Below are 14,987 nucleotides of genomic sequence, written 5' to 3' on the forward strand. Positions count from 1 at the left end.
AAGCATTTTGATGTTGTCCTGCTCTCCCCTTGCTCAAAGATACCAGGCTCTAGCAGCTGCCACTGCCACAGCCAGTGGGATGAGGCAAAGTGGCCGGAAGACAAAGGTAACTGACGGGTCAAGAGGAAGCTAGTGGGGAAAGGCATAGTGGCAGCAGCCAAGCCCCCCAAACAGTGCAGGACATTTCTGTTTTAAGGGTATGGCAACCATCAAAATTACAGACCCAACTGTATACAAAAGGGATAATCCCAGAGTGGTGTATACTATGTCACTGAGGAAGCCTCACTTCTGAGCAGCACCACTAGGTTTCTATGTCAGAATGATGGAGAGAAAAAAAAACTGCAGACCAGCTTTGATTCTCACAGGTATTTACAGGACAAGCATAGGGAAAATGAAGTATACTGTACTTGGTATATTTGTAAATGCTTGCAATATACACTACTCACAAAAAGTTAAGGATATTTGGCTCTCAGGTGAAATTTCAGGATGCACCTAAAATGCACTATAACCTTTACAGGTGAACTTAATTTGACCTTCTGTACACTTTTGAATGCACATGTCCAACTGTTCAGTGTTTCAGTACTTTTTGTATAACTTGCTGTTCTCTAACAAGGTGCTTGACGGCAAAATTCACAACTGGTGTTTGATCCATGAATCGACCAATAAATTTTCTGGTTCAATTAGAATTGGTATGTAAACAGTCCTCTTCATCATGCTGTTCACATTTTGACATCATGAGACCAAGACGACACCTAACAATTGATCAACAGTACCTCGCCATTGCGAAGCTTCAAACAGGATGTTCTCAGAGGGAAGTGGCCACTGAGCTTAGAGTGTCACAGAGTGTCATGAGCAGGTTGCGACAGAGATACAGGGATACTGGAAGAGTCACAGAAAGGCATAGAAGTGGATGTCCTTTGGCCACAACCCACGCTGATGACCGCTTCATTGTGAACAGTGCCCTGCAGAACTGGATGATGAATGCCACTCAACTCCAGGCACATTTAAGGGAGGTGAGAGGCACCCAAGTGTCACATCAGACCATTCGAAACCGTTTACATCAGAGTGGTCTGCGTGATAGACGACCAGCAATGGTACCTGACCACACCACCAGGCACAGGCATCGGGCCAGGGAGCATTTATGCTGGACGAGGGACCAGTGGGCCTCAGTGCTGTTCTCTGATGAAAGTCGATTCACGTTGAGCAGAAATGATGGCCGCCAACGATGTTGGAGACGTCAAGGAGAGCGCTATGCAATTGCAACTGGTGGTGGTGGTGTTACAGTCTGGACAGGTGTGTCTACTCAATACAGAACTGCCCTACATCTTGTGAATGGTACAGTGACAAGCCAGTACTACCTGAATAACATCATTAATCCAGTCATTGTGCCCCTGCATGAACAACACAGGCCTAATTTCATCTTCATGGACGACAATGCTCCAGCTCATCGAGGTCACATCATTAGGGAACCAGACCTGAATCCCATAGAAAACCTATGGGATCAGCTGAGTCGCTGTGTAGAGGCTTGTAACCCTGCACCCCACAACCTCAATGACCTGAGGGCCGCCCTTCAAGAAGAGTGGAATGTCATGCCTCAGCCGACAATAAGTTGACTCGTGAACAGCATGAGACGTCTTTGTCAAGCTGTAATTGATGGTCAAGGGCACATGACAAATTATTGAGACATTGACATTTTTTGTTGTGGTATACCCACCACTGTTGTTGGCTTTTGTTTCAATAACTTGTTTGAGATGAGGAAATCACCATTGCATGCTTCTACTTAAATGCCCTAATTTCATGATATAATATCACTGTAGCGTAACTTTTTACATTTTCCATAAATTTCATCCAAAAGCCAAATATCCTTAACTTTTTGGGAGTAGTGTATTTGGTTATTAACTGTGAATTTTAAGAATGGAAAATAAACTGTAAGAAACCACATCAGATCTGTTTGCATGTGCTAAGAAAATATAAAACACACACATGCACACACTCTACCCACCTGCAGAGTAAGGAAAATAGTTATTTGGCTCAGACAAAGATAATAACCCATAATACACACCTCCACCCAGTTATTAGTAGGGTGGGAATGAGTGCTTTCATCAGTGTTGGTATAGCAATTGAATTTGATGTTTTGATTGAAATATGATAAAGTTTTGCCCAAGTGTATATTCACTTATGATGAAAAAGAAAACGTTGTAACATATCCAAATAAAACAAAACAGTTTTAGCTAATACCTTCTAACTGGAATGAAGGCATATCTCATCCAGCAAAAGTGATTATTGTCAGACCATTTTATATTTTATATTATACATTAGCAACATTTCTATTATAATTGTCAAATGTCTGTTTACGGCTTACACTAATGTGAAATTATTCAATTTAAATTAAAAGGAAAAATACTTTGTTTAATTTTTGGAAATTAGTTGATGGGCATAAATCTCATCATCCTCAATTCTGAATAAGAGTCTAAATTATACTTGATTTCACGTAATACTTTTGGCTGTTCTTGTGCTGAATGGCATGTGTTGAATCTCAGCAAGTTTAACTCTCACATTAGTGAGAGCAAATAGTGAGGCCCTGTTCTCACAGTCTCTTACTTCCCACTCTTAAAAAATGAGACAATATTTTACACATGATAGTTCATATAAAAAGAATATATGACCACAACTCATGATATCCTTTTGATAAGTTAATAAAATGCCTTTTATTTAATTACATTATTTTTATATTCAGTTTCACTCATTAAAAACAAACAAGACTACAAAAAAACAAAAACAAATATACAGTATAATACACAAAGTACAAAGAAGAAGATATATGTGAATTGTATCAGATGATAAACACCTGCAGTAAATGTGTGCAAGCTTCTGGTCAAGGGCTTCAGAAAGGCTTCACACGCATAAAAGCACAAATCTGGCACCAAACTGATAGGAAACATGTTAAAATGTCATATTTGCTCTCAAGCAATGTAAAATTCCATTCACAGAGAATTTTCCCACACAAGAGACCAAGTCAGGCGAGAGGACATATCGTAGCCTAGTTCTCAATGTTCTGTTGGTGTGTGATATTTAAGGGATGCTTGATGCATGGAGCGAAGCATTAAGACAGCAGGGTAATGAGGGCATCAAGAAACTTTCCTTTGTCTTCCATCTTCAACTCAATAACTAAAGGAACAAGAGGAAATAAAACAAAAAGTTCATACTTGCATTGTGCAGAATATCTGAAAAAAAGTTAGTGTGCATGAGACTGCATGTGAACAAATGTGTTTATAAAAAGTGGACATACAGGAATGGAACAAAGTAGCAAAGTGTCAGTATCAGTGAGTCTGATACATAAGAGTCTCTATTTCTATGCAGACTACTGTGAGCAAGTGTGAGGGAAAACTAGTGGAAGCACTGTACTGGTATAAATAAAGTATCTCTTGCATTCACGTAACTGATAATGACTGCAACATGACTGATGTATTAAAATAGGACTGCAAAACAGTTATTGCTACAAATGTAATGTGGAGATCAATAACTGTTGCCAAAGTATTACAATTTTTACAGATCAGTCCAACATAAAATAGGTATCATTTTCAATAACCACATGACAGAATGGCTTCTCAAATCCATACTGCACAACACGCTATCTGGTCAGAGTGGTTTCTACAGATCACATAGGATAAATTTACAGTGATGCCTGAGTGGCTCATCTTTCAATAGTTATTTTTAGATTACATTTCCATAAAATATGTATTCCAAGTTCATTTTCAAAAGCCACAATTTAAGTCATGTTATAAGGAATTTGACCTGCATTTCCCAACTGTGGCTGACTGCTGTTTTCCCACAGTCTGAATGTAGCTACCCTGCTTTATCCTGACTAGAAATAGTCTAACTGGGAGGTAGGTCTGCCACCTGGTGGTACATGTACACTGTATGTCTCTAAAATAGGATGTTCCTTTGGCTACATCAGTTACCCACTTGAAGTGTCAAAGTGATCGTGCAGCGTCCTGGAGCTTGTACTTTCAGCGGCTTTCTCAAAGGCCCTGCCGAAGAAACTGGGGGGGGGGGGGGGAGAAAAAACCACAAGTGTTCATACTGCAATTACTAATGTTTTGCAAACACGCATGCATACTTCTGCTTTCTGCTGTGTCATGAGCTGTGGGTCACACTCACAACTCTGATATTACATACAGAAGTATTTCCTAATCTAGAAAATACAGAAGACCCTGCGTGCAAAACAGACACTATTTAAACAATATAAATTTGTTGGTGTTTATTGGTGAATTCCTACACTGGTGTTATGTTTGCTTTTTTTTAACTTTTTTTAATTGACATTTCAAATGATCTGTTTCTGTGATGCATCAAATGTTTATGTGAAATAAATTAATAAAAACAAAAACAAAGAAATAAACAAAAAGAAAAACAAGTGACTGTAAATCAAGTAAATCTAAATCATGCGAGTTTAAGACCGCATATTCTACTTACTTTTTCTTGTTAGAGGTCTCCGATTCTGGTGGAATGCCTAAGACAATGACGGTACCCTTCTCCACATCCATAGGAGCAGCCATAATGAGTGGCAACAGCTTGCAGCGCTTATTCCGAGTCTAACACACAGACAGGGAGAGCGTTTTTTATTCTCTAAGACATGAAGTGTCTTTTGTTGTAAGAAACATTTACAATTACTCAGGCAGACACTTCAAATAACCAACATGTGATGCTGTATGTTACACTGATCATTTATTTTTCCACCATATTTAATTGTTTTAATATAATCTTGTTTTTCAGGCACTCATGTATCATTTGTAGACCACCACCTTTGTCCAAAATAAACTGGTCCAGTCTTGCTACATTTTTAACTTTATGCATTAAATAATACATTTCCAATTACTAAACCATGATTAAACAAATAAAATAATGAATTAAAGGAAGTAATCCTGCATTAAATAAATAATTAATTAACCATTTCATTCAAAGCAGTACATTTCTCACACACAAATACACACTCCCAGATACCATATGTGAAAAGCAGGAGGGTACGTGTCACAAGTGTCATTAACTTGAAACATACCACATTTATCACTTATCAATAGCTCTAAAGTGTTGCTTGTGTGTTTTTTTTTTATATACATAGCCTTGTTTAATTTTTTAGTTAATGCTAATTATATGAAATGTGATGTTTCATTAAATGTGTGTAACTGAAAACACTAACTATTAACCTGGACAGTGTAATCCATATATAAAACGGCCAAACAATATGATTTGTAGTTGATCATGCATACACCCAAGGAGCATGATTCCCAAATTCAATGATTTTCATGAATATCAAATTTCCTGTGTAAATGGACAGATGAATGATTTACAATCATTTGTTCAAATCCAGCTTGATAAATGAGGTCCAGAGGACCTGTGCTGAACTGTGAGTGAGAACCTTGAGAATTTGAAACAACAAAGAATTCATTCATATTTAACCATGTATCAATCATCTGTTGTCCTTACAGAGCAGACAAAGGCCTTGAGCAGGTATTTACAGAGCAGAGTCAGGGCCAAAGGCTTGGAAAACAGCTTTACATCTGGAGTTCCCTAAAATGCCATAAAATAGAAGAGAATTCTATCAAAGCTTCACTTCATAAAATCAGAAAAATGTACAGAAAGTTCAAATTACACATCTATGTTTACTTTTTCTTCTATTATCTACAAAGAGAATGGAAATGAAACTGTATATGTACTTATTCCTACCTCCAGTAAATGACAGTAAAGAAAGGGTCCTTGTGATAGAATGAGATTAGTACAGATGCAGCTGGCGACTGTCTGCTGAATAGCCTTCAGCTTTTTCTTAGCAAGATCAATTCCCAAATGCAACCTTTCTATGTTACTCCTACACACACACACAGATGGAGCAAAGCACATAAAATTTTTAAGCACATTAAATTGGTCTAATAAACCATTGCATGCATGTTGTGTTTGAGCTCACCGTGAGAGGCAATCCAGAGCTTTGATGAAGTTGTCTGTAGCAGTCTCATCCTTCTCCACATTCTCCAGCAGGGCTGCAGTAGCATGTACCACATCACTCGCCAAGAAACGATTCTTAAAGCCGAAATGCACGCCAAATGTCTGGACACGGATGTCCTTCATTCTTATATCCACATAAAAAAAAGTTCCATATGAGCCAAGGAAAGGTTTGGTAATCAATTTAGAACAATCTGAACATTTACTTAATATAAACGCTGTCTTACCCAAATTTGTTGGAGGATTCCTCAATGACCTCACGAAGGTTCTCTTTGATTGACATGTCCATGGAGCTAAACTTCTGTCGTACCTGTTTGAGTGGGAGGCTATGATGACATGGAGATAAAGTGGTTTAAAGTGGACTATATGATCCAAGAATATCCAAAGAATGAAAATTGTCAAACCACTCCAGTTATATTAATAAACGATATAATAAAACAGGATTGCAGCAATAATAAATCATATGAAAATAAACAGTTCAGATAATAACAACAAAACTAACACTAACGCACAAATCATGATTTCATTAGCTAGCCCACTGGGTAAACGAAAGTTCCAGCACACGTTTGCTTGTCTGGATCTGCTGAGTTCGATCTGCCTACATAATACATGGAAAAGAACAAGTGCTATTATCCTCTTCTAACAGAGTTTCTAATGTAGCATATGAGTGGTGGCTCTGTGGTTAAAAGCTCTGGGTTACTGATCAGAAAGTTGACACAATTATGTAACAAATAAAGGCATCCATTCAGCTCTCATTTTAATTAATGTTTAACAAAAAAAAAAACAAACACACCAACAACAAAAACCCAGCAAGAACGTAAAGAAAGCCAGCAGTTCCACCATCAGATTTGTTTTATTTTTCATGCATTTCCCCATCCTCATATCCTCAAAAAAGTTTGAATCTGGCTGGCATCTTTAAGTGTTCAACCACATGACAATGACATCAATAATGGTATTTGAGGACTCCAATTTATTTTGCTCATTTTAGTCGTATTTTCACACTACCAAATTCTTTACATGTTGCAGACTCTGAAAATCACTCGTCCTTGGTAGCCATTCAGAATGTTTAGCGTGCATTACAGTGACAATATGTGGGTCACAACACTGTGAAACATTACATATGAACATACACACCAAATGAAAACCCTTTCAAATGTTTTTTTTTCCTGGTTCTTGAACCTACTCAGTTCCAGGCACCTGCTACTGATATGTCCTTCCTGGCTTAGATGTGATTTAGAAATAGACAATAATGGAAATAGAGACTCACCCCATGTCTGCCAGGAACTCCTGTAGTTTCTTCTGCCCATTGATAGACCAGAGTTTAAAACTGCAGGAGGTGTAACAGGAGTTGCAGATGCTCTCATACAGTGACCAGTGCTGGTACAAAGCCAATCTCAAGCTAACAGACCTAGTTAAGGGACTGTACATACCAACACAACAAGCACACAATATTGCTTTTCTAAAAATACAGTTTTGACAGGATACTCGTATTCAAAAGTGATCCTCATGCAGTCAATAGAGACAGAGTTATCTTCATCCTCATTGCGATGGTTATGGCGAGACACATGCCTTTGCAGAGTAGCAATGTCCGTTACATACTTGATACTGAAAGAGGCAGTAGATTCTGGAGTTAGATATTATTACCAGCTTAGTTATCACAAAATGAATGAGCATTGTGAACAGCCATTGATACAAGGTCAAAGGAGAAATACTTACTGTGTGATTTTTTCATGAACCCACTGATCAGTCAGACCAATGATGCTCCACCTGTCAAGCACAGTAAAAGCATTCATACCCTGATGGTATTCGTTATGTACATACATTCTGTTTGTTTAAAAATAAGTCCTACCACAGCATGTCTCTGGTATCTTTGGTCATAACCCAGGCCAGCTCAAACATAACCATTGCTGCCTGTACAAAACAACACAGTGATGCAGGAGGATATACTAAATTCAATAAACAACAAATTACTTATAACAGGCAGATAACAAGTATAACAAAACCACACTGAACAGAAACCCATACTTACTGAAGTGCCATGGTACTCATACTGCTCATAATCAAACAGGATATCCCTCCTGAAAACACAAAGGCATTTTCGTGATAAGCATATCGATTAAATGCACTGTTGAAACTAGCAATTCTTCAACCAGTATGACTGACCGTCGAGCCTCCCACTCTCTCCTTGCTCGCTGACGCTCAATTCTCCGCTCCAATGCCCCCTGAAAAATGTTAAAACATCAGGCCAAATCAACAAAAACAACATTATTTTCCCCAGGCATCATTAGGGAAAGAAGAAATCCTACCTCATCAAAACGCCGCCGTTTCCCAGATGGCTCTGAGCCACCATCACTCTCATTCCCAGAATCCCCTCCATCGCTGTCTTCATCCTCATCATCACGGAAAATGTCATCATAGGAGGGCACACCAAGGTCATCATCTTGTTTAATTAGCAGTTTGATCTGAAATAGAAGAAATCTACTTTTTTATTGGGGAATTCAGTTTAGAGATCCACACAAGCATCTAGACATTTGGCATGCACAAATTATGGCTATCATGTTAGCTATAGAAATGCTGGAATCTTATTTGGCACAAATTGAAAACAATCTAAAAAGTTATTTATTACAGAACTCTTAATGCCTGTTGTGGTTTGACCTATTTTATTTCTATCTAATTACATCAGTCATAGTGGTGTAATATTATTGATGTTAGATGACACGTAATAACTACAAAAATACTTACCATTCACAGCCATGTCCAGATTAAAAAGGTTACAAAGCTCACACTGAACTGCACTTCCAATAACACGGCTCATAGAGAAGTGACAAGATCATTTTAACTAAAATAAAATGTTTTCTACTGAATGTCTTCAGTCCACTCATAACAGAGAAATCAAACATTTTCCTGTTTGTTTCATATTACGCATATTTTACACCTTGAAAACATAAGTCGCAAGACTTTCATCTTTTGTAGGAATCCTAGAGTAATTTGGGTATGTGAACCTACCTGTGTGTCATTGTAAACATTCACCACATCAACAGGTCTGTGGGTATCACAGATGAAGAACACGGAGTCTTCATCAGGCTGGAGAGTCTCCAACAGGTCCACATTTGCCCCACAATTAATCAGCACAAAATACCTGTACTATAAGTTACAAAAAAAGAGAGAATTAGTGAATCTTTTCCCAGATTTTTGGTCCCAAACCATCAAATACACAGAAGAAGATGATCAATTTAGAAGGTGGGAGAATAAAAGTACAAAAACGGAAACATTACCTGTTCCTTATGCTCCAGAAAAGCTGTACCGAGGTCCTGCCATCCTGTCACAGGTACCAGTGTGTACTGCACCTGATCGCAGTGGAACAAAGCCTGGACAGAAATAACAAAGACAAAATACAGGACAGAATATTACGCAGTCACATCCCTTTAAGACACACTACGTAATTAAAGTGCTATAAAAAAAAAAAATCAACCGACCTGCAAGATTTTACACGCACACAGCGCGTCGATGTCCGAGGACACGAGAAGGGCCACTCTCTAAAACAATAACAAACGGTAATAATAAATAATAAATAAATAATTCCAAGTCCAGTATCTAAGCGGCAGGCTGTTACCGAGGATATGCGCTAACTGCTGCAGTCGCTAACAGACAGCTCTCCGCGAGCTAGCTATCCGACCAGACACGAACTTCGTTAACAAGCTTGTCAATAAAATGCGCGAGGCACTCACCTGATTAACAACAACATCATAAAATTCCTTTCTAATGTCTGTTACAAACATCTTAAATAGAGGACATAAAATCGTCAACACTTCCCCGCAATTATATATTCAATTAAAAACTCTCTGGTTTATAACGCAGGGTTGAAACTCTGGCGCCAAATTCGTTTGTGAAAGAGTGGGCGGAGCTTACAGCGGTATCCAATAGAATCAGAGCGACAGTTGCTCGTCTCTGTCCTGGAATGTTCTGTAAATGAAACCTTTAATATTTCCAAAATGTTCAGATTTATTCATGTTTCCCGATTTCTTGTAACAAAACTAAACATACTACAAAAAGGAACATTAGATGCTTACTGTCCCTGGATACCGAATTTGACGCACTTCCGGGTTTGCCTCATGGCGTAACGGTAATTTGATTGGACCGTGGGTTTGTTGTGGGGTAACGTCACATCCTCCTAGTCTGTGTGCACTTCCCTGTGAAGGGAGAGCTCTTGTTCCGTCGTGGACAGCTTTCATGAAATATTTTGTATAGTATTTGAAACTGTATAGAAATAACAGGACACCATGGTGGGTACTCCAGACTGTAATTATCAGTGTATTAGTGTCTATGATTGATTAAAGTAAATTGTACTAGTGAACTTAGCTGAGAGAGAGCTAATGCCAGTGAATAAAAGCTGCAGCGTCACTGTGTTTTGTTTTGAGTGTTCCGTGTTGTTCTACAGTGTGGAGTGAATGGTGAATTATTATACTACTGTTAGGAGGCAATCTGTAGTATTTACAGCAGTGTAACATAAGCAGAGCTAATGTGATCAGAAAGGCCCGAGGTCTGTGTGTATGATTTATTTATGGTCATCTTCTCTTCTGTACAGTTTTCCTTTAACATGTTTGATCACCCGATCCCGCGGGCCTTCCACAACCGCTTCTCCACTCAGTACCGCTGTTACTCAGTGTCGATGCTGGCCGGACCCAACGACCGATCAGACGTCGAGAAAGGCGGAAAAAGTCTGAAATCCTCCATATAGCACAGTTTTTATTGAATTAACTTACTTTCCTTTAGTAAATCATGACCTGTTTGAACAGTCTGTTGTATTTGCACTGCCAGTTTCTTATTTAAATATGAGCTTAAACCCACTACCTCTCATTTTGTACATGGTATTGTTTGGAAACTTTCTTGTCCATTGTAATTGTTCTCTCTCTCTCTCGACTACTGTAGTGAACAGGTTTCCACTTACTTCCAGCTACATCTGTTGAATCTGTCTATTCTCACTCACTCTTTCTCTTTTCACAGTTATCATGCCTCCATCTGCACTAGACCAGCTAAGTGAGTACAGATGTTAAATGCTTTTTCCTAAATGTTACTGATACTGAAATGTTACTGGACTGGTGCATACGTTTTCACCTATTTGGGGGAGAAATACAAATGTGGTGCCTTTTGCAGCAAATTGTCCATCAGTCAACCACACATAAAACCCTTGCATACACAAATATTGTTCTGGTGCTTGAGCACTTTGACCTACTAAGTATTCCTCTTAATGTTAATGAGATTTGGGGTTTAGAGACAGCCCGAGTGAGGACAGACACACTGTTTAGCTGTTCAGTTTGCTTATATAGCTTGATAAAACAACACATTAAGTAGTCTGTAATCAAATAGCAGAAGTCTCTGTAAAGGATGCTTATTTGAACTAGTCATGATACATATCACTTGTTAATCATATGTGAGTCACCATTGTTTTCTGTCTTACTACAGGCAGACTTAATATCACATACCCTATGCTGTTTAAACTGACCAATAAAAACTCAGACAGAATGACACACTGTGGTGTTTTGGAGTTTGTTGCTGATGAAGGGATCTGTTACCTGCCTCACTGGGTAAGAGTCAAAAATTGGAAAAAAAAAATAGTGAACTGAAATTATATATTTATTGTAATTACTGATGTTAATTTTTTAATAGGCAAAGTCATATTCAATTGATATTTGTATGATCTTCCCACAGATGATGCAGAACCTCTTATTGGAAGAAGGAGGTTTAGTCCAGGTTGAAAGTGTTAATCTCATGGTGGCAACATACTCTAAATTTCAGCCCCAGAGTCCAGACTTCTTGGACATCACAAACCCCAAAGCTGTGTAAGCTGCATGCATTTACACCGTTACAATTTAATGTCAGCCCTGTTGTAGAGAAAACCGTGCTGACCTAGCAAAATCTAACGAAATGTTATGTTTTTTTTCCCCTAGACTGGAAAATGCTTTGAGAAACTTTGCCTGCTTGACTACAGGTGATGTCATTGCCATCAACTACAATGAAAAGGTGGGTCAATGATTGAGATTCTTTTTTTTTTTTTTTTTATTCAGTGAAAAATGCAAGATATGAAAAGGTGATTTTTGTCTATTTCAGATCTATGAGCTGCGTGTCATGGAGACCAAACCAGACAAAGCAGTTTCCATTATTGAATGTGATATGAATGTAAGGCTACTGCACTGCTGTATTTAATTATATTATGTTATATATATATATATATATATGTGTATGTGTGTGTGTATAAAATTTTATATAATACACTAACAAACAGACTTACCAACCACATTCATACAGTTATCTAGTCAGCCAATCTTGTGGCAGCTGCACAATGCAAAATATCTTAATATCTTGCTGAAACAATGTGTGATTTCTGTGACTTTGACCATGGCAAGGTTGTTGGTGCCTCATGAGCTGAGTTGAGTATTTCAGTAACAGCTGATCTCCTGGGAATTTCACTCACAACAGACTCTAGAGTTTACTTTGGGTGGAAATGCCTTGGGCACAGACTCTGCAAAACTGGACAGGTGAGGCATGGAAAAAGATTAGGTTTTTCTAATCTTCATCTGTCCTGTTTGGCTGACTCTGTGCCCATAATGGAAACCAATGTGGTCTTCTGCTGTTGTAGCTCATCCACCTCAAGGTTTGATATGGTGTGCATTCTAAGATGCTTTCCTGCTCACCATGATTAAAAAGAGAGTTACTATAGACAACAGTATATTTCTACTCAGAGAACTCAGTTCTTTTTTGTTTTTACACCATTCAGAGTAAACTCTAGAGACTGTTCTATGTGAAAATCGCAGATCAGTTTCTAAAATACTCAAACCAGCAGATCTACAAGCAACAACCATGAATGTCTGCATGGTATTTTACATTTTCTGCTGGCACATGATTGACTGATCAGATAATTGCATACACACTCCTATACTATATAAATAATATTTGTGTAATTAATAATTGTTTATATATTCATTCATTCTTCGTTAGGTTGACTTTGATGCTCCACTTGGATATAAAGAGCCAGAGAGACCTACACAGCATCATGAGGAGCCAGCAGTATGTTTTTAATAATTACTTTATTGAAAAGACAAATTACTTTTTTTTTCCCTCTTAAACTAAATCAAACCCGTTTGCTTCTTAGGATGAAGAGACAGACCCCAGCAATTACGAGATGGATCTTGGATTCAGAGTGAGCAAAACACAACACTGTCACTATATTCTTACAAGACAATATACACACTGAGCACTTTTATTAAGAACACTACTAATACTGGCTAGGGCCTCGCTTTGCTCTCAAAGCAGCCTCAATTCCTCCTGGCATGGATTTCACAAAATAAACGATTCTTGCCCATGTTAACTTGATTGCATCATGCAATTCCTGCAGGTTTTACAGGTGCATTTTCATTCAGTGAATCTCCTGTTCTACCACATCCCAAATATTTTCTATTGGCTTCAAATCAGGTGACTGGGAAGCCCACTGAAGAACATTGAACTCATTGTCTTGTTTATGAAACCAGTTGGAGATGACTTGCTTTTTGACATGGTGCATTATTGAGCTGGAAGTAGCCACTAGAAGATGAGTAAATTGTGGCCATGGATGGATTCACAAAAATAAAAAATACTCAAAATGTCTGTGGCATACAAGAGATGACTGATTGGAATTAAATTAATAATTAATTAATGGTGTGTCTGATTAAAAATTAATTTTTGCCCATACCATGTGTGCCTCAATAGAAATTGAGTCTTCAGATGTCTAGTTTTGGTGAGCCTTTACCCACTACAGCTTCAGCTTGTTTTTCCTGTTCTTGGCTGGATACTGGAACCTGATGTGCCCTTCTGCTGTTCTAGTCCAAACTCTTGATACTGCTGTGTGTGAAAATCACAGGAGATCAGCAGCCATAAAAATACTCAATCCAGCCCATCTTGCACCAGAATTATGCCATAGTCAAAATCACTAATCACTAATCACCATCAGAATGGAGAAAAATGTGAACATTTGTCAAAGCTCCAGGCTTGTAATCTGCATGATTTTACATTGCACTGCTACCATGTGATTGGCTGTTTATAGAATTGCATGCATAAGTTGGTGCACAGGTGTTCCTAATAAAGTGCTTGGCGAGTGTATTTAGTCGGTTCTTACTATGTTACGCAATTAGAAATTAAAAACAGCACTGAATTACATTTTCTCTGCTCTGTCTCATTCTGCCTAGGCTTTCACAGGCTCTGGAAATCGTCTTGATGGAAAGAAGAAAGGCATTGAGCCAAGTCCTTCTCCCATCGTACCAGGTGACATCAAACGGTAAGGAAGAACTTTCACATGTGGCCATTCTAACTGCGATTTAGGACTTTTCATGAAACCTTTGTAACTTTTTGACAGGGGTATTCCGAACTATGAATTTAAAGTTGGGAAGATCACTTTCATCAGAAACTCCAGACCACAGCCTCGGAAAACAGAGGAGGTACTGCAAATGACTCGTCATATCATCTCTCTAATCATCTATCCACACTACAAACGTTTCTAAACCTGAAATGATGACTAGTTCAAGAAATAATATATAAATATAAAGTCAGGTACACTTCCATCAAATAGTGAAACATCTTACTGATTCTGTTCTTTTTGTGCAGGATGACTCTTCCAGTAGCTTCATTGCATTCTCGGGAGAAGGCCAGTCTTTGCGCAAGAAGGGAAGGAAACCGTGATTTAAACCACATGTAGACCAGAAACGAATAATAAAAGCATCTACAAACTACTCCTAATGTATTCTGTTTTTAGATGTAAAGGTCAAGTGCCAGATAAAAGAACATAAGAAAAGGAATTCACTGATAATTCGTGTTTTTGCCACAGGATATGACACATCATTACACCCCTTACTGGTGTAAATCCATTGACTATACATGATATTTTAATTAATTTATATATGCAAGGTTAACATAATTTGAATAAGGAAGAGTCCATGAGGCTACTTTTGAGCCATTGTTGCAGG

General features: G+C 38.2%; 2 protein-coding genes across 2 annotated transcripts; one reads left to right on the forward strand and one right to left on the reverse strand.

The window, feature by feature from the left end:
- Nucleotides 1-2,978: 2,978 nt before the first annotated feature.
- Nucleotides 2,979-9,899, reverse strand: cdc45 (CDC45 cell division cycle 45 homolog (S. cerevisiae)). Its single transcript, XM_058389139.1, has 18 exons — nt 9,723-9,899; nt 9,471-9,530; nt 9,270-9,362; nt 9,001-9,138; nt 8,301-8,456; nt 8,158-8,216; nt 8,024-8,072; nt 7,844-7,905; nt 7,711-7,761; nt 7,480-7,599; nt 7,262-7,393; nt 6,222-6,320; nt 5,960-6,121; nt 5,725-5,863; nt 5,485-5,568; nt 4,474-4,592; nt 3,967-4,043; nt 2,979-3,168 (listed from the first exon to the last, which is right to left on the reverse strand). Exons 1-18 carry the CDS (start codon nt 9,771-9,773, stop codon nt 3,104-3,106), a joined length of 1,716 nt encoding a protein of 571 aa, XP_058245122.1. The 5' UTR covers nt 9,774-9,899; the 3' UTR covers nt 2,979-3,103.
- A 229-nt stretch (nt 9,900-10,128) lies between these two features.
- ufd1l (ubiquitin recognition factor in ER associated degradation 1) lies at nt 10,129-14,753 on the forward strand. Its single transcript, XM_058389145.1, has 12 exons — nt 10,129-10,277; nt 10,580-10,712; nt 10,999-11,031; nt 11,458-11,579; nt 11,704-11,834; nt 11,943-12,015; nt 12,103-12,171; nt 12,991-13,059; nt 13,145-13,192; nt 14,214-14,302; nt 14,381-14,462; nt 14,629-14,753. Exons 1-12 carry the CDS (start codon nt 10,275-10,277, stop codon nt 14,701-14,703), a joined length of 927 nt encoding a protein of 308 aa, XP_058245128.1. The 5' UTR covers nt 10,129-10,274; the 3' UTR covers nt 14,704-14,753.
- Nucleotides 14,754-14,987: the final 234 nt, after the last annotated feature.

This window comes from Hemibagrus wyckioides, linkage group LG05 (assembly GCF_019097595.1).
Source record: "Hemibagrus wyckioides isolate EC202008001 linkage group LG05, SWU_Hwy_1.0, whole genome shotgun sequence".
Taxonomy (NCBI): Eukaryota; Metazoa; Chordata; class Actinopteri; order Siluriformes; family Bagridae; genus Hemibagrus; species Hemibagrus wyckioides.